The sequence below is a fragment of the Melopsittacus undulatus genome, chromosome 3, assembly GCF_012275295.1.
Source record: "Melopsittacus undulatus isolate bMelUnd1 chromosome 3, bMelUnd1.mat.Z, whole genome shotgun sequence".
Classification (NCBI taxonomy): Eukaryota; Metazoa; Chordata; class Aves; order Psittaciformes; family Psittaculidae; genus Melopsittacus; species Melopsittacus undulatus.
In genome coordinates this window covers 8708265-8733008 of record NC_047529.1, presented here as the reverse complement: position 1 = coordinate 8733008, position 24744 = coordinate 8708265, and the positions used below count along the sequence as shown (strand labels likewise).

Here is a 24744-nt window from a genome sequence, read left to right as displayed (position 1 = left end):
TGCCGCCCTGCCTGAAGCTCCAGGGAGTACAGCAGCTACTTAAGTGAAGCTTTCCAAAGCAAACCAAGCCTAATGGCTGACCTTTTGGTCTGAGAAATTTCAGCTAAAGCAATTAACAGATAAATGGCAAATGAAAATGCAATTTTGCATGGGGAATGCTGGATGTCTTATCGCATTAAACATTCCAGCTTTAACATGGAACAATGTTAAACAGACTTCCCCCAGTCCCACCTATTTGGCACAAAAGGTACATATGTTAAAATCACAAAATACAAGTGCACCTGGAAATCATGGACATTTGCATCTGAAACAAGAGCTGTTTCTGAGCAAGCCTCTCCTGGAAAGTTCTCTGCACCTCAGAGAATGCAATCTAAATAACTAAACAGCCTCCATTTGAAGCAATTCAAATCACTGTGGCATTTGCCATGCTGACAGTGAGAACCTGACAGGACCGCACTGACAGCAAAAGCCAAGATCCTTCATGTGCTTGCACCTTCTTCTTGAACAGTTCAGTAGAACAACACACTATATGATGCTATTACATATGTCTTTACCTGCTGCCAGCTCTGCTTCAGGCTTCAGCAACACTAATGTATTAAATCATGTCAAATCCATCATATTTGAAGCTGTTCTTCCAAACAAAGATTCAGTTCTTGCTGCATCTCTAGGAAGGCATCTTATTAACGCTCCATTCCTATCCCCTTGACAGTGATGATGCTTATCACACAACTGCTCTATATGTTTAGCATATCTCCAAATTATTTTGGTGAAAACATACACTAAATTTTAACACAACAAAGCTTCTTTGAGCATTATAAGACACATGCAGAGCATGAAAATGATGCAGTAACCTGTTTGCATAGCGTTTTGCCATCCATCTCCCTGGGCTTTTCAAAAACTGACATGGCTCCTCAAGGGACTTCCTTGATTAAAGAACATTAATTAATTGAGTGAACATCTGTGCTGTTTTTCAACTAATAATTAAAATTAGCTAGGAATTGTAATCTCCTCCAGAGCGAAAAGTATACAGAATAACTGCAGCCCACTTTCTCACAACATTTGGGTAGAGCTAAACAACTACAGCACTTACCATAAGGGTTCCTAAGAGATTTGTAAGGTTCTGTGGTGGAAGTTTGCTTCCTGGCTAGCCTGACAACAGGAACATTTTATTCTTGGCTTCATGCGCTAACATATTAACCATGACAGTGCTGACATTTGTTGTTAAGTAAAATTGAATGTAAATGGTCCAGAAAGCTGCCATTAAATTTAGGAATTATTTTTGGAGTTTGAAATTAAGTACTGTCAACACAACTCATGCTTCCACTTATACATAAATATGACAGGAATTTTAATGACTTCTCTAAACTCCATGTATAACACAAAGAAGGGAAATAAGAGTAATGATTTTAATTGCTCTCAAACTGTATTATAAAACACAACCTACCTGTATGGTATCATAAGAGCTCAAGGACTATCCAAGAGGACAAAGTAAGTAGAAGGGGTAGATGAGAAAATGTCATGTTACATGTGGAAATGAAATGTTGCTTCCATGCCCCTTCCATTCTTTTCCTCACATGGGAGACATTCTCACTTATTTAAACACAGGGCTTTATACCCTGCAATCAAAGGAGGAAGCCAAGGAAAATCAAGCCATTTGTATGCAGTATCAGGAGGACGGGCAGATTAACAGCAAAAATGAGATTTCATTGAACATGACAGAAGCCAGCCAGGAGTCCAGAGACCACCAATATCAGACGATTGTGAAAGAGAACATCCCAGAACAAGAAGGTAGATTCACTTAAGCTGTTCTTAAAAGCACTGCAGACACTTAGTCTAGAGGTAGTCTGTGCAAAAGCCAATCTGGAATGAAGCTATGTCATATGAGGCTGCAATAAGAATTGATGGATTCATACAAATATAACAGATTCTTGTAAAATTTTCAGAGGCTTACAAAAATATGTATTTCCAGTACAGAGGCACCTGCACACAGTAACTGTACTCAGCCACTAGTCTGCAACGTACTCACTTGTATGCTTTCAGTGAAACAGCTTTTAGCAAGATTGGGTGGTTCAGAGAAACGAAAGCACCTCTCTCATGACATCTGTTTAGTATACAGTAACTGTAGGTGGTTTCTCAGTGGTTTACTTTCTGATCCCTGCTTGGCAAACAAAGTGAGGGCAACCTGAGAATTTGTGTTCAAAGCAGGCTGAAAGGTCTCTTCCTCACAGCCCCTCTCCTGTACCTGTACCAGCTTTATGGAAGGGAGACAGGACAAGATACCTTAGAGCACTGGAAGACCTGCAGCAGCCCCAGGGAATCTGCCAGCACTCAGCTCTCAGCATCTCTAATATGGCTCCCAGCCACATAAGCAAGGAAGCAAGTAGCCATGTGCATCCCAGTTGGACCTGGGCCTAAAACTACTTGAAAGTTATGCAGAAGTAGGAAAATTAAGCTGACAATTCATCTGACCTCGCTTGCTCTGCTGTCACAACAATTATGATCTTATTTAACCTATTTTTCTTCTCTTCTTACTCAGATTATCATTTTCTTAAGTGTTCCAACACTATATAATATTTGGCAATAAAATCCTGTCTGGAAAAAAAATGTTCCTTGCTCTTTTTTGCTCACAGTACAGATTTTAAATCCTACTGAAGGATTAAAAAATAATCTAATTGCTGTCATGCTATCATTCTTTAGCCTTATCTACATTCTTTGGGCAGTAAATACACTTCTTATGCTGCATGGCCCCACTCCAGCCTAGTATTATACTAGTGTAAAAACTCTAAAGAAAAGAAAAAAGAATTTGCTAGTGCCAGCTCATCACCTTCTGCAAAAACAGCCTTTCCCTCCTGTCAGAAGTGTTTATGCTTCCGAAAACCAAGCACACCATTTGCAGACTGTGAGCAAGAGCATCTAAAAGAAATGTAGTGATAGGACTAGGTAAAACTTAAACAGAGGAGGTTTAGACTGGATATAAGGAGGAAGTTCTTTACTGTGAGGGTGGTGAGGCACTGGAATGGGTTGCCCAAGGAAGCTGTGAATGCTCCATCCCTGGCAGTGTTCAAAGTCAGATTGGATGAAGCCTTGGGTGATGTGGTTTAGTGTGAGGTGTCCCTGTCCATGGCAGGGGGGTTGGAACTGGATGATCTTAAGATCTTTTCTTACCCTAACTATTCTATAATTCTAAATACTGGACAGTATACGCTCCCCTAGTATCTGGTGTGTACACTATACCCTGAGAAAAAGTCTCAGTGTGACTGCAGAGAAAATGCCACCATTCACACCACAAGGTCTTCTGGACTGGGTGATCCATGGACTAGCAGGATGCAGGGGATGACTGCAAGATGTACCCTAGATGGCTCCTCCCTATGGCAGAGAGACAGAGTGCACAGAGATGTCCTGAAGACTCTGGCATTACTGAGTCTTACTGGAGAGAGGATACATTTTAGACAATGTGGGAGTATTTGTAATAGTGAAATAAATGCAAAAGCTGAGGGCATCTGGGAGGTTTCAAGCCACCAAGCCTGAAAGAAGCATGGGGAAGCAAACACAGCCATAACCACAGGTTTGATCATCACCCTGACCTCATAAAAAATGGTCTGTGTCACATAAAAAAACTGATAGGTGCACATAATGATGAAACACTTACCCGGGAATCCTTTTCCAGATGAAGCTTGTGTTGAAGACTGCGCCTTCTCCTGGCCTTGGCAATGCCATTGTGATAAAAGAAGTATCCAGTATCTAAAAAAGGGAGCTGAGGAAGAGAGAGAAAAAACATCATGGAGCTACTGGCTACTAATATGGATAACATTAAAAACTGATGCATGTAAAGTGACTCAGGAATCTACAAAAGGACTCTGGAAGAGTTATGCAAAACACTCTTAGAAATGTCACTTCTAGGTTATGTCTAAAAAGTATGCCCAGAAGCATTAGTGTTATTTACCACAGGTTTCCAATGCGTAACTTCACTTGTACACACTTGGTACTATTTTCACCTTATGTTTAAGGTTAATAACAATGCCAGTGTTTCTGAAGAGCTTCCCAAATCATATCCTAAAACAGCCAGAACAAAATGAACTGTAAATGACTTGAAACTACCACAAACAATCCTTCAGCAACTGCTAAACAAGGCGGTACACAAGTGCTTTCTGAGCTGTTACAATGCGCCTGAGCTGATGCTGTGAACAGTAAGGCAGAAACTAGTGATTTCCACTCTCAGAAAAACATGGTATTTGGAATTTCTTCTGAACACCAGGTAATAGAACATACGAAGAATATTAAGAGAACAGAATGCTCACAGTGACCAGGTGGGAACAGGTTTGTACAGCTTTAATGCCTAAGACATTTAGGCAGCATGCAAACACTTGCCAGCCCCACCTAAAGCACGTACCAGGGAAGGAAGTTGTAAGTCCATTACTAAATGCATCTCTCTTTCTGCAGGACTGGCAGAGAGTGACTGGAAGGCCAGCAGACATTTAGCTTTGAGAAGGCTAAAAGACATGGAGTTAGGAATTCAGCAACCCACTTCAGGAGTCAGTTAGAAACCTCCATTTGCATCTCAAATTCTACAGGTTTTTCTCCATTTCAGCTTAACAGGGAGCTTCACATTGAACATTTCATGGAGTCACAGAATCACAGAATGGTTTGGGTTGGAAGGAACCTTAAAGCTCATCCAGTTCCAACCTCCTGCCTGGGGCAGGGACACCTTCCACTGGAGCAGCTTGCCCAAGCCCCATCCAGCCTGGCCTTGAACACTGCCGAGGATGGGGCAGCCACAGCTTCTCTGGGCAACCCGTGCCAGGGCCTCAGCACCCCCACGAGGAAGCATGTTTTTTTCCCTAACATCTAATCTAAATCTCCCCTCTGTCAGTTTAAAACTATTCCCTCTTGTCCTGTCACTATAAGCCCTTGTAAAAAGTCCCTCTCCAGATTTCTTATAGGGCACCTTTAGGCACTGGAAGACTGTTACAGTGTCTCCTCTGAGCCTTTTCTTCTCCAGCCTGAAGAAGCTTGGAGAAATCTAAGCAAGTAACTGTATTTTTAAACTAAGCTTCACTTTTAAAAGTTGGGAAGTACGTTAATACTGTGAACATGTCAACCTCAAAGGTTAGGCTGCCCTGCATACAAAATAACTACTTAAAAGAGATACTCCAGAGCATCTGTGACAGCCCTGTTCCTCTCCTTTCTATTATCTACATTTCATGATAATGTAAACCTCTTAGCAGGAGTTCAAAGTTCTCTGCTGAAAAACTGAGACTGACGTTGAGATATGCACTATGAAAACCTGGGCTGAATAAGGGTAGCGGGATCCTGCTGCCATAAAGCAGATACTGTTCCTGTATACAGGTATACACAGTTCACAAATATCATTTTCCTCCTACAAAATTATCTCCTGTTTCATTAAATCTATCACTAGGCCCAGTGCAGTTCTGCAAAGACATTATAGCATACACTCAGAGCAGTGTGGGAATGGGAGATTCACAGTGAATTCTCAAAGCCTAAAATTTGGTCACAGTCCAAAAATAGAGTATGCGAGGATTTGATTTTTTTCAACAAAGTCCTTTTTTATGTTAATTGAAGCATTTAACATCAATGAAATCAAAGCCTTTCATTTTCGCTTTTAGAACTCCATTGTATATGATACATAATACAGAAATGCAAAGTTACTTTAAAAAAAATAAAAATCAAAGCATTCTGTTTCAATATAAAGACCTCTTTTTAAGTGTTTATCAAAGGTTAAGGAGATTTCATCAGTATCATAATGGTTCCTTGGAGCTGATTTGCAGGGCTGACTGGAGAGCTTTTCTGGGCAAATAATCAGAACATCTTGCTTCAGCTCCATACATACATGAATACAACAGCTGAAGCAGAAGGAGAAATGAGGCTTTAAAAGCTCATGGCAGTGGCCAGAGAAGCCTCCAATGCTTCACATCCAGCTTCAGAGCTGCATCTTATAATTCTGTCTGGATTGAGGTCATTCTTTAAAAAGCAGATTTATGTTTAAAAAGCCTATACCTGGCATCTTTACCAACTGGATAATCCGGTATTTCCATAAAGCAGAGTTCAGCAGTAGACCTGACTGTCCAGGAAAAGGCCCTTTCCCCACGTTGAATACATTACTCTATGCTTTAAAAATATGCAGGGAAAAAAACATCTAAATAGCCAGATCAGTTACAACCTGAAATCCATCGCGTGCTAACTACTACACCCAGCACAAGCTGTGGTTCAATTACTCCTCTATTTCAATTACCCAGTGAAATCAGGCTATTTTCCTTCTTTTCATCTCAGTTATCAACCATTCGAATCAATTCCAGTCGAATATTGTTCTTGATGCTCTTCCATTAAGGAATATTCTCAGCAATTTTGAAAGTATCTGGGAATACACAACACATCCACGGTTCATTTTCTGTGCAGGGTTAGTTTCAAGTGCCAGTTAGAATGAAGCAATGTATTACATAGTAAACTTCTAGAGCTGGTGTATTCAAGTCTGGCCAATCCCAGTCAGTACAACAGTGACCAGGTTTATGGACAAAATCATGAATAACTTTGAGACTATTCCACTCTTTCCACAGATATCCCAGTACTCAGTTTACAGTTCACATGGTCTTCATTTTCACACTAATTCAATGAAACTTGGGGGGACAGATGGAAGGCAGTTAAATGAAGGTGATACCTGAAATACTACATGATCAAACACCATAGATTGTGAATAATTAATAGCAGAAGCCAAACAATTTGCAGGAAGAATCTAAACTCTGCAGTTAATCCTTAAAATTAATGTATGCACACAAAGGAGAAGTCAGACACCAGCAAAAGGCCTAAAATGCCACATGCTTTGATGAGGATCTTGCGCTGAGATCTGTGAATACCACAAGCAACCACTGAAGTGCTCCCATTCTGATGAACTCCTGCTACTGAGCCAGTAACTCCCCTGCAGTAACCAAGTGGCAGGATGCAGGCAGCTCCCAGCAGGGTTTACATTCCAGCTATTAGCTGCTCCAGGAGATCTACTCTGATTTGAAGCTAGAGCAAAATAGCAAATAGCAAAATGAACAGTGCATGTAATGAAGTGAAATGAAAACAGAAGGGCTCCTGTACATAAAAACCCCTCCAAAGTGTCACCAGCAATAGCTACTCTGTAATATTCTCGTTGTAAAGCTGGAATCGTATTTGAGTGAAATTCCTGTTTCAGCAGCAGCAGGTTCAGAATGTAACATGGAAGAATGATGCACTCAGCCTGGTGGTTCAGGTTCTTTCTGCAAGACAGAAGAAAAACTCCCTGTCCTCAGAGAAAATTAGTAATTATGTAAGATAACTAATCACTGGAAAGTACTTCAAGTGAGGAGGATTATTTAGAGTTAGGAAAGGGCCTACTATTGCCTTGATGTATAAACATGGACCAATACAAAATAGGACTCTTGAGAACCTCAGGAATTACAGGCACTTCATTACTTCCAATATTCAATATAAAATTACTGGTGAAAAATCCATACAAGCAAAACCAGCTTCATAAATGGGACACAGCAAGTAGAGCAAACTCGTATATACCCACTTTTCTCCTTCAGATTTGCAACCTCCTTGTGGTTACTAACAACTCTATATAAAGATGAAATCCTCTTTAAGCTCCTTCCTAAAAAGGATGTGGACTAGAAAATAACTTTTGAAAATTCAGCCTTCAACTAAAAGGAGGAAAGAAAGACTCTTTAAATGGAAGAAGCTTAGCTGGAAAGCAAAATGGCTTGGATGTACCATTCCATAACAATTCGCATTGTGCAGAGTACCAATACCTCTGGGGTATCTTGGCTGTTCTCAGATTACTGCTCCACCAGAGAAGCCCAGGCACAATTACCATTGAAATAAAAATAACTAAGCTAAACCCACGGTTCACAGCCTTTCTGCACTCCCCTCCTTACATGTGACAAATACTCCCCAACAACAAAAAAGAACAAGAAATTTACTGTGCTGCCCTAGATGCCACTGGGAAGAAAGGTTGTAAACAGGCAGATACGATTCTCCCCTGCAAGGCATTTCTTCTGGCTGCTATAATGTCTCCCTGTAAGTTTTAAGAAGTGACAAAAGGAACATGAATAGCAGAGGAAACTTGGTTCCCAGACCTACCTTTAACATCAAATTTACTGATCCCTTATCTTCGACATTACATTTTACTGACTGACTTCAGGGCTCTATCTACGTACACCTCACAAACAACTTCATGGTGCTCACAAAGAGCTTAACAACAGATTTGATTGCCCCCTTCTATTTTGATGGAACTGATCTCTAGTCTTATTATGCCAACCTTCACGGTGTATCACATAACGCCGCGTCCCTACATTACACTCCTAGCCTTTTTGTATAATTTCCAATGATTTCGTCTTGATATGGTAATATTCTAAAACTGGCTTATTTCAACTTATTGTTAAAGTTCCTCTCCCAAGCTACCAACGGAGACAATGTTCTGCAACAATTTTCTTTTGAGCAAAATCATTTAAAATACAAGCAAAGGGTGATGTGTAACAAGTTACCCCTGGGTTGCCTTCTTTGACTGTCACCAAAATCAGCATAAATGGATCCTTCAGTGAACGAGTCACAGAAAGCCCTTATCCATCCAGGCTGATGACAAAGACCCTCCCCATGGCTGCCTGCCTTTGTACGAATATGTGACCAGGCATATGAGGGCTCCAACAAGCACTGGTGCCAAAGAAACCCTTTGTCTGCTCTGAGGAAAAACAAAATACCTACCCTGCAAATTAAAATAGATAAATACAAACACACAACATCTCTTACCACCAGAACCCAAGCACAGCTCCTGACTTTGAAAGGGGCCATAAATCTGCATAGGTGAGCTCTTTCATCCCATTACTGCTCAGTAATTACACCAACAGAAAACATTACCTAAACCTGGCATGAGTAAATGTACATGGAGCCTTCATGGGCCCTACAGACCCTACTGCTTCAGTTGCCATTATAGTTGAAGCGCAACGAAGTGCCTCCTAGCAGAAATTAGAAACCTTTTAGAAACCTTTTCATCCCAGTTTCACCAAATGCACTGAAGATGCTTATAAATATTCAATATGAATTTTTAAACTCTCTTTCTCTCATTTTCCTTCACCCCAATTAGCATTAGAAATCATTTTACTTTTAAATACACAGATGGGAGCCAAGTTTGAAGTCAAAAGCACTCACTCACTATAGCGACGAGGGCCACGTAAGAGTAGAGCCAGTTGGAAACACAGGCAGCCCCAGGCATCGAAATAACACAGAACAAAGGACAGACAAGAAGGGATTAATTCAAACGTTGGTGTAGAAATGTGAAATAGCACAGAGGACTAAAGCTGTGCCAGAGCCTTCCCAACATGAAATCCAGACCACTGTGTCCCCATAGCCCCAGGCAGGGATTTCACACTTTCTCATTAGTGTGCTATAATTACTCTGAAGGCTCAGCATAAGGATCTCTGGTGGAGCTAGGGATCTGCACAATCTCCAAAGAGCCCTCAAGACTGGCACAGCCAGGTCCAGGTCTAAGTGTTATGATTCAGTCTTCCTGGCTCATTTCTCATTGCACCTGTGTCTTATTTAGCTGCCTTCATCAAAGCTTAATCCAATTGTCCTGACAAAACTGGCTGGTGGAGGTATTAGCCATGGCTTTTACACTCCCAAAATGTCAACCTCATGTTACAACATCATCAGATGAATCTTGTCAAATCAAGCCATTAACACTCAGTACATTTCTCCTGCAAAACAATTCTGAAACACCTTAGATATTTACACGTATTTCCAACTTTGTTTCATATACATGTCCAACCACCTCTTGGGGAATCAGCAGGAGGTGGTGGTAATAAGAAAGGATTGTGACTACTTGGTTGAGAGATCCAGAAGTCTGTGGAAATACGGTAATACACATGGTAACAAGGCTACCTGCTACTGTTATTTAGGATATTGATCATTCTGTATTCCTGTTATCCTGGCCACCTTCCTTCAGAAGTTCTATGATATCTGAAGCCAGCAGAAGTAGCTTCCAATGGTTTCTGAAATGTTCCCTCATGCCCCCAGTGAAATGTCTACTCCTCTAGGAACAGTGTGAAGTCAAATGTAACATCCACAGAGCCTGCAGAACATAGAAATAAAATCTCTGGATTTTATTTATCCAAAAAACAGAACAAAGCCTTTCGTATAGTCCCTCTTGCAAGCAGCAACCACAAGGTCAATGCATCTTCCCAACAGCTGGACATGAGGGTTTTATTAAATATAGGGAAGTAAATGGAAGAAATGGAACCAGCTGTGGACTGCTATGACACGTCTTGTCTGTTCATGTGGAACTCATCTGAACTCCCCACACAATTCATGATAAAAAAGAAGCTATACACTTCTAAAGCATGATTCATCTGACCTACTTTAGGTGGCCATGTTAAAATAAGCAGAGCTGAGCCCCAGAAGCACCTCTTCCATTCCAGAGACTGTAAGGGGAGCACTGTTGTCCACATTCAGATAGATCAATTCCAATGTTAGACGTCTAGTCATCGTTTTCTCATCAGTCTTGTTCTTACAGTATCACACATAGTGCTTTTCCAAGTGCTCGCAAAACACTGCTCCATTAGTTTGATTTCAAGTTTGTAATATTTGGAATTTGATTTGCAGTTGAATGAATCACACAAGTTTAACGTTTTACTGTATTTATCTTGTTAAGTTTGTCACTGAAGATCTTCATCCTGCAAGCACATAACAGTCATTTAAGGTATCAGCGACAAGAGCGTGGATTTGCTGATAGTTTTATCAGTGAACTGGAGAAGCCATTTGAGGCTTTTAAAAGAGTTATTCTAGTTTATGTGAATGGATCTGTGCATTTTAGAGAGATTTCTCTGTTACTCCTCAGTAACCATAAAACCCATTACTGATTCTACCACGTGCACTGTTGAAAGCAGGATACTTTCCAGATTTGAAGAAGAATGCTCTTCCTTATACACTGGCACTTGCATTGGACTGTCTGGATTAATCCAGATTGTCACTATCTCGAATAGGTGACTGTTACTGTTCAGCTGACAGCCTGAAGTGAAGGCCTAGCAATCACTTATGTCCTCTTACGTAGATGTTGAGGATCCTGGAAGAAGAGCCCCCAGTCAAGCCCTGGGCACTAGGAAGAATAGAATCATAGAATCAACTAGACTGGAAAAGACCTTAAGGATCATCAAATCCAACCATGACCCCAGGACTACCAAGACCATCACTAAACCACACAAGAACCCTAGAGCTCAACACTGCACAAAGTCACGGTGGGCATCAAACAGCTGTGTTTTCAGAAGCAACAAATGGCCACTGGGAAAATTAGGGAGCCTCCTCCAATCACTCAGCTATGGGGCTTCATAACAACCGCACACACAACAGACAAACACACTCATGGTTTAGAATAATAAATACAACTCCAACAGAAGTTGAATCAATTACATTTTCTTAAAACATGTATCAGTAGCACAAAATTAAATTCTTACACATTGGGAGAATTTTACTCATCCTAGTAAAAAACAAAACCAGAATCACCAACAAAACCCAAAACAAAACCCCCAAACCCTCCCAGAAGCATCCCTCAAATAAAAACAACAACCAAAAACCAAAAGACAAACAGAAATTATACTTCAGACATTCTTTCCAGGCACTTCCTCCAGACTTTCTTAACTCGTTCATGTCAGTAGTGACATCAAGGAACTGCTCCTCAGGTGTGCAGTGTAAATGACACCACAGCCAGAAAGCCAGTCAGCACTTGACCCAGTTCAATAACTGTGGCTCATCTAGCCTGTGACAATCAATGCTTTAAGAATACAGTTTAAAAAAGGATGGTGCCCTGAAAGTGACTTTGCCAATTCTACATTTTATTACCAAAGCCTAAAATACTTTGGCTGTTAAGTGCCTGTCTCCTGCTTGGAGCAAGGGGGCTCCTCTGCCACTCTTCCAAGGCTCTTCTGTGTTTTCAAAGCATCTCCCAAGGTGATAATATTCTGTGAAAGTTTTCACACCTCAAGTAACCTTCTCTCCAAGGTTGCTCTATCCAGAACCTTTTCATTTGCATTGCCATCCTTGCTGCCGCTTCATATGGTAGCACTCTGCTGTAGGACAGAACCAACACTGACGCTCATCTTCAGAGATGCTGGGTAACCCCAGTGCCTCCTAGTATCAAGAGAATCTCACACAATTACAGCTCTAATGTTGTCTCAGTTGCCTTGCACGTAAAATGGCACAGTCTAATAAGTACTTGTTTAGTTATTTATTGATAGGCTTCATTTAATTAATGTTTGTGCAGCACTATAGACTATGCTATAAAACTCGAACTGTAAAATGCCAAGTGCCATTGTAAACATATATTAGTGGGTATATCTACACATATAATATATATGTATGTAATCAGGTACCTCTTTAACAAATATTTGGTTAATATTTTAGTATGTTTTAATAACATAACACATGATGGAAATCTCTTCTTCATAACAGTATATTTGCCTTAGGGAAAGCTCATAAGGAATAGCTTGATTCAGAGTTTGAAAACTTAAGTGACCATGGTGTATTTCTAACTGAGCTGGATCAGGACTGCTGACAGCAAGTAGCACTGCTAACAAAGACCACTTAGCTTCGCTCCTGATCTGGAACACATCTCTCCTTTTAAGCTTGTAACCAAACAGGTTGACTACTACTGTCTCACAGGAGCCTGGTGTCATATCAGCTCTAAAAACACTGAGATAAAAGCTATGAAATAAAGTTTGCTATTTTTAAAACAGCACTGAGATGCAGTGTGCCCCAGTCCAAGCTACTGGTACTTGTATCTCAAGGATAGAAAGGGGCAAGACATGGCTACACTCTGACATCCTGGATTTCAGCAGAGCAATTCAGCATCTTTTACATCTATGTTCAGGTAACAAAGCATGTAAGACACAACCGTGTGCAAGTGTTCAGCTAATGTAGCCCCAAAAACCAAACTCACAAATTCAAGATTTAAGTAAAAAAAAAGCAGCTCAGACCAGAGTTAGTTTGTTACTGTCAAGAGCTCCTCAAGAAATCACATAAAAGGTGAATTTCACTGATGCGAAGATGCTGGCCCTGACAAGCATGTAAAGAAGATATGCAGCTGTCTATTCAAAACCTTTATTCTTCCCTTTTTAATTCACGCCTGTTTAACGGTAGGCTGCCAACCAGTAGTCAACTTACAGCAAGCACTTCACAGGGAGGTTTTGGTTGTTAGACCACACTGAGTGAGCAAGTCTTCCAGTTCTCAGAGAAGTGTCAATTCCTGGAGAAAAATATGTGCTTGATGGGAGAAAAACTGATGGATAACAAGAAACAAAACCCTGATGTTAAAGTTGAGGGGAGCACTGTTGCTTCCTTTTTGTTTTAATCTGAGATAGTAGGCTTGAGAGGAGCAGGGCAAGGAAGCTTCAGGAAAAAGGCTTTCAGTGGAGCCAAGGAAAAGAGGAAATCTTGGGATATGGCTGTTTTCCTTATTTTTGTAAGGTTGCTTGATTCTGCCACGGGAAAGTCATTAATCCCCACTATTATGAGACCAGGTCAGAAGCAAATTCTGCCATTACTTGTGCCATCACGGCTCCAGTACACAACAGTATGATCATCACTCCACAACAGACTAACTGCACTGAGTGGGGGCAAGAGCCCCAGATTAGAAGATGAAGGATGACACAAATCTGTCTCAATGCTAGCAGTAGCAATGTGAAAGGAAAGAATAGCAGCACCACCTCTTCCCCTTCCTGCCTGGTCCTACCCCATTGACCTTTCAGGCAGCTGTTAAATAAGTCTTTACTGTTTGTTACTACCAATTAATAATCGACAGAAGTTTATTGCCAGCAGAACTTGTGGTCAATCCAGCTTGTGCTGATATGTTATCTTGCTTCTATTACACCAGTAGAGCAAGGTACATGTGGATTTTTAATTAATCACTCATCGTGTTTTAGCCTTTAGAGCCTGGAACACTGGTTTCCTGACAATACAATATATTATTACAATATAATATAGGTTACAATATATTGTTGTCTATATATTACAATATATATAATGTATTTAACATGACTAAAATATGTTCAATTAGAAAGGGGAAAAGGGATTTTGCAGAATGAAATTGAGTGTTTTCATCAGAAGAAAGAGGTAAAAAAAAATCTACTTGCTGTTTGGTTTTAGAGTTAAGTGAAGAAAAGTATGTTTGACTGTGAAGTTTTGGGGCTAAAATGGTAATGTAAAAATTAATAGGCAGAAATGCTGCAAAGACCAAACTTCCTGATCCACAACCATGATTCCACCAATGTTAGCCAATTTTTCCAAACCTGCAAGCGTGTTCCAGTTCTGACTTTTTGTTGCTTCTTTACCCAAATTCAGAATTGACAGTTCCAATTTACAACTGGTTCAGAGTAACTTCTAAATCACTAAATTCAGCTGGAACACAGTTCTAAAATTAACTGCAGAGTAAAGCATAAGGTCCCTGCAGCACCAATGGGAATCCACCAGTCATGGTGATAGCTAATTTACCACATCTTGGCTGCTGCTAAAAGCCTTAAAGCAGAAGCTTCTCCTGCACTTGGTGTTGCATAGTAGGTGACAAGCAGAGTGCTCACTCATAGAGCAGATTTCAGAATCACAGTCCTTCCTTTCGCTTGTGCTGGAAAGGGACTTTTTGTAAGGGCAGGTAGTGACAGAGACAAGGGGGAATGGCTTTAAACTGACAGAGGAAGATTTAGACTAGATATTAGGAAAAACTTCTTCACTATAAGGGTGGTGAGGCACTGGCACAGGGTGCCCAGAGAAGCTGTGTCTGCCCCATCCCTGGCAGTGTTCAAGGCCAGGTTGGACTGGGCTTTGAGCAACCTGGTCTAGTGGAAGGTGTCCCTGTCCATGACAGAGGATTGGAACTTGATGATTGTTAAGGTCCCTTCCAACCCAAACCATTCTATGAGAAGGCAGAAAGGAGAATCTTCTGTCACTGGGAGAGGTGAGGTTCTTTTACCACCCATCAAGGGAAGAAATTTACATGTTTGGCTGTAGGTTAATATCCAATGCCCATCTAATAACAGTACCAGTTTCTCTACTTCTAAAAATAATAACAAAATATGTATTTGTTGAGGCTCAGGGTTTCCCAGTTTGGTTCTATACTCTAGGGGAAAGCAGCTCTGGTAGGTAAGTAAATAATCTAGTTCAGTCATGGGTATGTGGGACACACTGTCCACTGGTTTGATATAAACACCAAGGTCACTCCTTCCATTTGCTTTCTGTGGACAAAGTAGTTAAGAACATAACATTTACACAGAAGTTCTGTTTGAGAAGGCAGGCAATACATGACAAGGAACATTACCTCCCAGTTCACTCCATGAGCAAGTAAACTAGAGCTATCACTACTTCAATTATCTGTTTATAATCCCAGTGTTATCAATGGTAAAACCAGGCTAGCTCGTAATTCCCTTTTTTAGATCCAAGCTCCCGTTACCTGCTGAACACAGCCAGCATCAAGCTGAGTTAGACTTCTGAGCTACTGTCATGAATCCATGACCAAACTAGGTTTCACGCTAGCTGATAACTGTGAGTGGCGGCCACACCACACCAAATCCAGCTCTCTCTGGGACAACACTCTCTGTCCCAAAACACAGCCTGGGACCACTGAGCTGAAATTAAATCTTCATTTCCATAGTATAGATTTAGCTTTTTCAATGACTTTGTAAGATTCAAATGCAAAGCTTGCCTTGATTTACAACAAGAACAACACATCAGACTGCTTCAGGTTACTTGGAGAAATCCTGGGTTCACAAATAGTCGAGCAGCTCAGCTTCCTCCCGCCAGAAGCTAGGGATGGATGGAAGCTCTGGGCTGCTCGCTGCAATATTTATAGCCACCATGCAGCCAGCATCCTGTAGAGACCTGACCCATTTAATTAGCTGAAAAAGTTGAAAGAGAAAGAAAAACAGAGCAGGGTTTCTGATGACTAGGATAGCATTACAGAACAAGGGTACATTTTAGATCATTAACAATAGATCTGACTTTGTTAATACAGCTCTCACATAAACTAGCCACACATGCTACAGACTGGAACTGCACAGGAGGGTTTCCCAGGCAGAATATTTTAACAAGAACTGGCAGAATTTATCATTTATTTTAGCATTTTGGCTTTATTTCCAGTTCACAGAATTTTCCATGAGCACGGACATCTTGCAGGACTTACTAATTGAAACTACCTAACAAATGAGTTCTACATACATTTCAGCAACCACTTTGTAAGTACTTGATCAAAAGCATGTGAAACTTGAGTTGTCTGGTTTAATTTTAATTGGAATAATGCCATAGATGGATGAGGGAAAGGGTCACATGCAAACTTCTACTTAGCTACACTGCAAAGTACTACCTGTATAACTATTCCAGGAAGTCTGATACCCCTTTTTTGTTCATTTTCTTTTTGTTGTGGGGTTACTTTTGCTTTGTTTCTTTAATTAACATGGTCTTACTGGTAAAAGCTGTAGTTTAAATGAAATTTCTACCACCATTGTTCTGACTTGGAATGAGTTAAACACATTAGTTCTCCTACAGTGATAGTAAAAGTGCCGCTATTGGGTTCATTTTCCCATTCTAACTATATCAGTTAAAGTTTTCTAAGTGTGGGTAGGCTGTTATATCTTGACACCTGTCATAATCTGTGAGACAGAAGGCTGTCTTCCACCTTCACACAATAGTTGGGTCTTCTAAGAGATAACTCAAGCACCTCTGTGCTTTTCAGAAGGAGCCAAGCCTAGCAGAGCTGTCAGACCCTGGGACCATTTGCCTGCTAACAGACAAATGCCAAGGATGCAGAGGTTCTCAGATGGAAGCACTTCAAGCTGAGAGTGAATTGACTATTTATTTTTGTCTAGAGTTTTAATCCAAATTTGAACAGCTAACCTAGAAACAGAACACTCTACCTCATCATATGCAGTAACTTAAACCATCTGGGTCTGGCTGTAGGCATGGCAATAGGATCTTTCCATTTGGCCTGACAGCAAAAACAAAGTCAAGAGAGGGTACTGCTACAAAAACAGTTATCTTTTTGCTGCATAGCTCTGCATCCTAAAGTCAGGGAACAAATTCAACTTTGGTGCAGACTAACACCAGTAGATACCCATATTGCTTCTTAGAAATGGTCCTAAGAGTGCTTTTAACACCTGAAAAACCTAACCAGAGGAAGAGAGCTTCAAGTAGGGCCACATACAGAGCCATTGCATCTGGGATCACAAAATACAACACAAAGAATTAATATATCTGGATGTTGTAGAGTTCAGAACTAGCCTGAAAGTTAAAGGGAGATCCCAGACTGACAGCAGGGCCATACTAATGATCTTTGTTTATCTACTACTGATACTAAAGGGACACCTTTGACTATAAATTCCATGGCAAGGTCAGAAATAGCTAAGGAACTGACAGAGATTTGTTTCCTATATATTAATCCCATCTCTCCTGGTGCAAATCCTGAACCTCAGTTGCATGGCACAGGTATCTCCATAAACCATCATGATTCATTTACACAGAGGTGTACATAGGAGAGAAATAATTGCATCAAATACTTTGAAGGGATTTCACAAAACTAGGAAAAGGCACACCAGGAGACATGGTATATGGCAACAGACTATTTCCTGCTACAAAACATAGAATCACAGAACGGACAGAGTTGGAAGCGACCTTTAATACCAGCTAGTTCCAAACCCCCCTGCCATGGGCAGACACCTTCCACTTGGAGCACCACCAGGTTGCTGAAAGCCCCAACCTGCACCTTAACAAAGAACTTGTGGCTGCTCCGCTGGTAGTTCCCCCAACTCACAAGTACTCTCTGGAGCACAGGCTCTAGCAAACAAGTCAGGGACCACTGTCCACTTCTGGTTTCCATGGTGCCATGTCATCCTGAAGCTGATGGCCTGGGATGCTGGCTCCAGCCTGGTGGAGTCAGAGTCTTCTGGAGGAGCTGCTCCTGCTCCACCAGCTCTTGTAAGGTGGGAAAAGGAGCAGGCAGTACCCCCAAGCACCCATGCTTTGAGCACTGATGCTTCTCAACTGCTTAAGCCCCTCAGCCATGAAGCTGAAAGCTGTCCCTGGTGCTTCATACCACACCACAAGAAGCTTTCATCAGGCAGGCACCCGGGGCTATACTGCAGGAGATAGACTGCTTCACATCATGTTCAGTTCTGGTGTGCTGGCATCACAGTGCTCTGGAACTACTGCTCACTTCTTCATTATGTTTTCTCTTTCTATTTTTCTCCTTGATACTGGCAAAACTAAATATAATTTAAATGAAAACAAATAACTGCGCATCCCCAGCTGGGCTGCAGCATTAAAAAAACAAGTGAAAAAAGAATTACTCGCAGCGCATTTCCTGGGTCTCTACCACATGTTCAATTTTGCCAGTGAGTTCAAGCAATATGGAATAAACAAAATTATAAATGCAGGAGCTTTATAAATAGCCAGAATTTGGGATCTTCGTGTTTACTGAGCTGTAGCTCAACAAACAAAACAAAACTTCTCGGTAAAAGCAAGGTTTAATGTGCATGTTTTTGCTGAGAAACAGGACTACATCATGTATTCAAAACAGTAAGAGAGCAATTACAGCAGGGATCTACAGCAGGGGAGTCTGACCTTCATGTTTCACACTCAAATAATAAATGCTATAAAAATCTGATAAGGTAATTATTTTATACCTCAAACAGAGCACCCACCACCACCAAGCAGTTGGTTTGAATCTCCAGTAGAGAAAGCTCTACAGAAACTGGGTTAGGGATGCTCTTGAGCCTGTGCTTTACATTCTTCTTGTTGACAGTTTACAGCTTTCACATGCATAAGCAAGTACATTTAAGTAACAGGAGATTTGTTTTCTGCATCCAAGGCAGAATGTAAAACCAAATAAAAACTCCCAAACCAAAAAAGCATCATTTTGAGATAACCAAAGTACCCCCACGCATGAGATAAACTCTAAGCACAGCAAAACTCTCATTTAATTCCACTAATATTCCTCTTGAGTGTAAATAGGAGCAAATGGGACTTTCCATTTTGGCGCCTGGACTCCACCTGCGAGGAGCCGATGAGCATCCCTTCAATCACAGATGGCTGCTCTCCCTGCATCTCCCAGTTACTTTCTTCCAGGGCTTTTTTGGGAAAGGAGCTCTCCATCATGACCCAGCAGTGTGCCTTCCCACAGCAGGATCAGACTTTTCCTGCTAGCTAATTGCATCTTCCCCCTAATTTAAGTACATCAGCTCAAGACTCTCTCTTGGAAGCTGAACCATTTGCTGTTATGACAAGGCGACCTATTGAAATCTCAGTAGTTGCACAATTAGCATTCACATGGAATTTACTTTTTCTTAGTAACACAGAATTGCAACAGTGAAATCTAGGAAATTAAAGCTCTTGGTTTCCTCAAAAAAAATTACATTGTCCCTTCTAAGAGGTTTTCCTTTTTCTATAATAAAGGATTACTTTTGGAAGCAAACATCCTTTCCTCTAGGCCAGCATAAAACACAAAGCTAATTAATTATTAAACACCTATTAGTGCATGGAAACACTGCAGTCTGAGGCATGATCTAAAGTCCTTGGATTCCAGTGGGCCCATATGGAAAGGTCTAGGCTTTCTGCCTCTTTGCATGGGATGTTCCATTGCTTCAGCATCTGTTTCCACACTGGAGCATGTCTGTATCCTCCATGCTGCCTTCACCTAGCCAGAACTAACACTTTCATGAGCGCCTGGGTTAGCAGCTCAGGTGAAGGCAACACAGGCATGTTTATCTGTAAAGCATGGACCACCATTGATGTGCACAAATTGGTTGATTAAAATATATACACAGAGGTTTAGCCAGAAACCCGGGTAAGAAAAACTCCTCTTTCTATAAACACATGTACAGAAGAACCAGGATTTTTACACAGACAGAATCCCATCTGTCCATCAAAGTGCATTCTGGGCATGCAGAAGCATAGCCTGGCACATTAAATATCAAGCCAGGCAAGCAGCTCCTTTCCAGATTCAGGGGCTGCTCTGTAGAGGACGGGACTTCCCTGTCTCTAGTGTGTGGAATGCAGGATGACATTTCCAGGATCCTGGAAAGAGACCCCTGCAAAGAGCTCCCAAGGCTGCAAACCCATTATTCTGCCTCCTGATCTGCCTTCCCCAGCACATCAACGCCCAGCTCACAGGCTCCAGCTTAGATGCACAGAAATGGGCTGCTGCAGCAAGAAATACAGCTTCTTTATCTGTTAAGTTTTGCTTTTGGTAAGTCTGAATTTACACAATGTAAAAAACCCCAAAGCTTCCAATGTTTCATCCAGAAATTCCTGGACAGCTCCAGAAATCTTGGTCCTCAAACCAGCAGCTTCCTGAGCAAAAACAGGAAGCAGAGAAGTCACAGCTGTGAGAGGGACCTTGGGGTTTGGGATTTAGAGGGAGAAGTGATCAGGTAATACATGAAACATCAAATTCTTTATGCTCTGAAATCCATGTTTGGTTCTTATTTTAAGATCTGAAGCCACTGAATGGTAATTATTTAAAAGCCTTCACCTCAATGCTACCAGAAGAGGAATATTTAGCTGTGGTGGCATTCTACAGATTATCTCAGTCTCGGTGTTGATGAAATGCAAAGAGGTGCCTAAACTCTATCTCCAATTAGGAGACCTTTCCAAAGGCTTCTTCCAACTTCCCTTGTTAGAAATGAATTAAGAATTGCAAGGCAAGGTCAGAGAGCAGCTTTCTCAGCCTACATTAAGAAATGTATTCTGGGGGCAACCATGCCAGGATGCAAATAAAATGAAGAGGGGGGGGGAAAGAAAGTTGTTCCATTTGCAGTTCTCACAGGTAGCTATTAGGAGGACATCCCCATGACTCCTAAGTGCTCGAAGATAGGAAGATTAACCATTTTAAGGAAAGGATACTCTTCATCACAGTATTTGTTTCACCAGGAATACATAGAATCAATGTTGGTAGGTACAAATGGATTGAAAAATTGCAAATGTTAAAAAAAAAGAATCAAAGAGCAGAGAGTTACAAAGAGGTCATTTGGGATTAATTCAGGAAAGGTTAAAGAAAATTCATCAGTATTTTTGAGACTCTTCATGTTAGGATCCCAGATCTAAACACAGGCACCTGTTTACAAGTACCAACCCCTGAATCAATTCATCAAGCACTGAATTTAAAGTGCACATTTTAGCCCACCTAAGTCTTGTAGTGGTTTCAGGATGATGGTAGGAAGCATGGCCAAAGAATCAATTAGAAAGTGCATCTCAGAGTCCATAACATTAATCTTCAAGGCAATGCTTTCTCTTGTATTTCTGCAGAAATCTGCTGTTAAGTAAATGCAACACTCACTTGCTCAGAGATTGTTTGTTATTAGGTAAGAAACATATGCACTAAAAACGTGTAATTTAAAAATCAGCTCCCATATGGTCACGTTAAGAGTGGTTTGCAATGCATGCAGAGAAGAAATCCCTCTCATATACGTCTTAAGTCCACACACAGAAAAAAGCTGAATCAGCCCTTGTGCTCCTAATGGGAAAGTCCCTGCACCGAAACAAAGGTGATTATTTTCAGACAATACCTCTTCTCCCAGGTGGGTGAAGGTAACTGGATTTGGTTTAAGTAAATAACTCATTATATTACCCAAACAATATGTGTGACTGAAGTACACAGAGATCGCTTTTCCTTATGGTATAATTGGGGGGTCTGTTATTTTTTGACTATTTCATTAGACAGCACACCTACCCATGCTACTTTCCCCTGAGAGTTTACCATCAACAGCTCTGTTACCATACACACACACAACCACGTTCAACTTTCTGCCTTGCACCACCATGCAAGCTGACTCTGCAGGCTGTAAGCAGAGAGAAGCCTGATGATAGCAAAAGAGATCAGGAGACTCTGCAGTTCAGCAATACTGAAGAGACACTGGAGTATAGATAGCACAAGCTTTTGTTAACAGCCCACTATCGCCACCCAAACCCCGTTACAGATTTCCCCTGCAGAATGGGGATTGCTATCAGCCTCTCATGGATTATCCTCCAACACAGCTAAAACCCCACGAACTTCCTATTTCCTAAAATTACTGCCTTGCAGCTAGCAGGGTGCTATTTCCACTCGCATTTGTGGAGGAGGGGTGGGAGGCTTTCTGCCTTTTTAGGGACTGGGATGATGTAACCTCAAAACCTCTTGGGACAGCATGTACAGGAGCCACAGCCACCACCGGCCCCCCCACCCTGCGAGCACACGCACTTCACAGCAGGGCTCTGCTCTGCTCCGTTCCTAGAGGCAGCCGTGGCCACGGGAAGCAGCCCCCCCCGCGGCATGTACTGGAAAGCAGGTACGCTCCTCTCGCACACCCGAGGGACTTTCCTCCAGCTCTCTGCTCTGCGGGATTGATTTCCATGAAGAAGCTGTGCACCTCCTAATGTGCCCTAGCCACCCTGGGGAGAAGCACAGTGGAGGGGAGAGGATTGCAACAGCCCAGAAGCTGCATTTCTTCATTCTGCAAAACCCTCTCACCCCCTGTCTCTTGTGCCACAGGATCATTTGAAAGCATCTAGCAAAAGTAATACAAAATCCAGCTATGCAGAAAAGAACTTTTCCCTCTCTGTAAGGCCTTATCAGTCAGATACCCCATGACAGGAAGGAGGGAAAACAGGAGGGGAATAAAAAGAGAAAACTGTTGCCCAAAAAGGCGTATCTAAGTTTCATGTAACAAGATCTAATCCCCACAATGGATACTCTCCCATGGGCATCAGCAGCCCAACTCTGTCACTATCAGGACAAGGCTGTGAGCCCAAGACAAAAGCATCTTATCAGCAGCAGGAGTTGGCAGTGGTCAAAGCAAAAATGATCTTGTCCTCATTTCTCTAACAAGCTCCCACTGGATCTGAGACAAGGCAGCCCGAGGCAGGGAGCCTCACTTCACATGCTCTTTCAGTTTTTTAGATGTGTTTTTGTAATAAAGGTCTTAAGCCATTTCACTCATCCAAGTTCAGGGTACCATTCTCATTCATTTCCTTGGAAGTAGGATCAGGCTTTCATTGCATAACTACCAGGGGAAGATGAAACCCTAAAGCAGTGCTTGTGGCTCCCTTCCCTCCATGCTGCTCCAAGCCCAGTGTTGCCTGGGCATTCAGTCTGCCAGGAGTTGTACTGGCCAGGGCACTCTATTAGCCTCTCCCCATCTACAGCCCAGATCAGACTGTACCCTAAAATATAGAGAGGTCTAATAACTATTTGAATGGGAGAGATTTCAAGTGGAGCTGGGCTCCCCAGGAGCTGGAAATAGACTCCACACCACTGTGGCTACCTCGGATTTCCTGGGACCTCAGGAGAGAAAACCACCTTCAATAACACTTGAACTTTCCCAACTCACATAAATTAGTGACAAGCACTGATTGCTCATCATGCTTCACACAGAGCAGCTCCTTCAAGTTGGTGCATCCTGCTTCTCTAGCAGAATAACAGGAACGTTAAGAGGCCACCAGCCTCACAAACTCGAGTGTCAATCCCCTGTGAAACCTTTCATTTAAACTGCGGGCAAGATCCTCCATGGCGATGGGGCTATTTTTAAGTGCTCCAGGCAGGTTCAATCGCAGCCGCGCACAGGAAGCCCCGGGCAGCCCCAGCCCCAACTCCCGAGCACCGAGAGGATGGGAGCTCAATTGGAGGATGTTTACATAGTAAGTCAAAAAGCACCGAGCTACCATGTGGGAAACTCCTCTGCTTTCCAGTCCAAGAAAATCACCCTCCTGTGCTGCTCCTGAGGAGTGCTGGCAACGGCTCCCAGCGCCGCTACTCCTCGACTTCCCTAGGGAAGTGGGGGGTTAATGCGGGGACAGGCGGCAAGCACCCGCTCCGTCCCTCCTCGCCTGGGAAGTCTTGGGCAGGACCACACTGGGTCTGATCACGGCAGGACCCCAACGCGAAGGGCACCGCGCCCCGAGCCTGCGCGGGCGCTTACCTTCCGCACCCCGCCGAAGCCGTGCTCCGCCGCCACCCGCTCGGCCTCCGCCTGGCCCCCGCCGTGCAGCTCCACCAAGAAATGGTTGGTGTAGACGGCTCCGCGGGCCGGGGCGCTGAGGAAGAGCAGCAGCAGGAGGAGGAAGAGGAGGAGAAGGAGGACACCCCGCAGCAGCGGCGGCGGCCCCGCCGGCATGGCCCCGCGCTGCGGGGAGGGCGGCGGACGGGCGGGGAAGCGCCCAAGAGATGCGAGGGGAAGGGGAGAAGGGATAAACGGGGATTACACGCTAGGAGAGCGGCGGCAGGAGGGGAGCGGGGCGGCGGGGGGGCTGCTCGGGGGTGCGCGCTGCCGGCTCTGCATTCCCGGCCCCTCCTCGGCGCTAATTCAGCGGCGGCCGGAGGGAAGGAAGCTCCCGCCGGGAGGGGAGATCGCTGCGCTGCCAATCACGGCCGGGGAGGATCGCCCCTGACACCCCCCCTGCACACACACACACTCCTAACCCCTCCCCTACACCCGCCTCTACACACCACTCCCGCACCTCTGTCAAACACACACACCCGAATTACCCAGCCCAGTTCAGCACCCGCAGCAGCTCCCTATGTCCCCACTCCCAGTGGGGATGGGGGCTCCTCCAGAGCAGGAGCCGATGCGCAGGTAGCTTTAGGGCAAGGTGGGATAAACACTTGCACCAAAAACACATGGCCAAGGACCAGTCACCAGCACCCAGCTTCTCCTCTGAGCCCACCAAATACAAAGTTGGGAGCAACCCTACATTCCCCGCTCTAGC

General features: G+C 42.8%; 1 protein-coding gene across 1 annotated transcript in view; it reads right to left on the bottom strand.

Moving 5' to 3' along the window:
* The window catches only part of PCSK2 (proprotein convertase subtilisin/kexin type 2), a 106858-nt gene extending 82706 nt beyond the window's left edge, over positions 1–24152 (bottom strand). The window contains exons 1-2 of the mRNA XM_034061057.1: positions 23958–24152; positions 3650–3754 (exon numbers count right to left, since the gene is read on the bottom strand). Of these exons, the coding sequence (XP_033916948.1) occupies positions 3650–3754; positions 23958–24152 (300 nt within the window). The remainder of the gene's footprint in view (positions 1–3649; positions 3755–23957) is intronic.
* Positions 24153–24744: the final 592 nt, after the last annotated feature.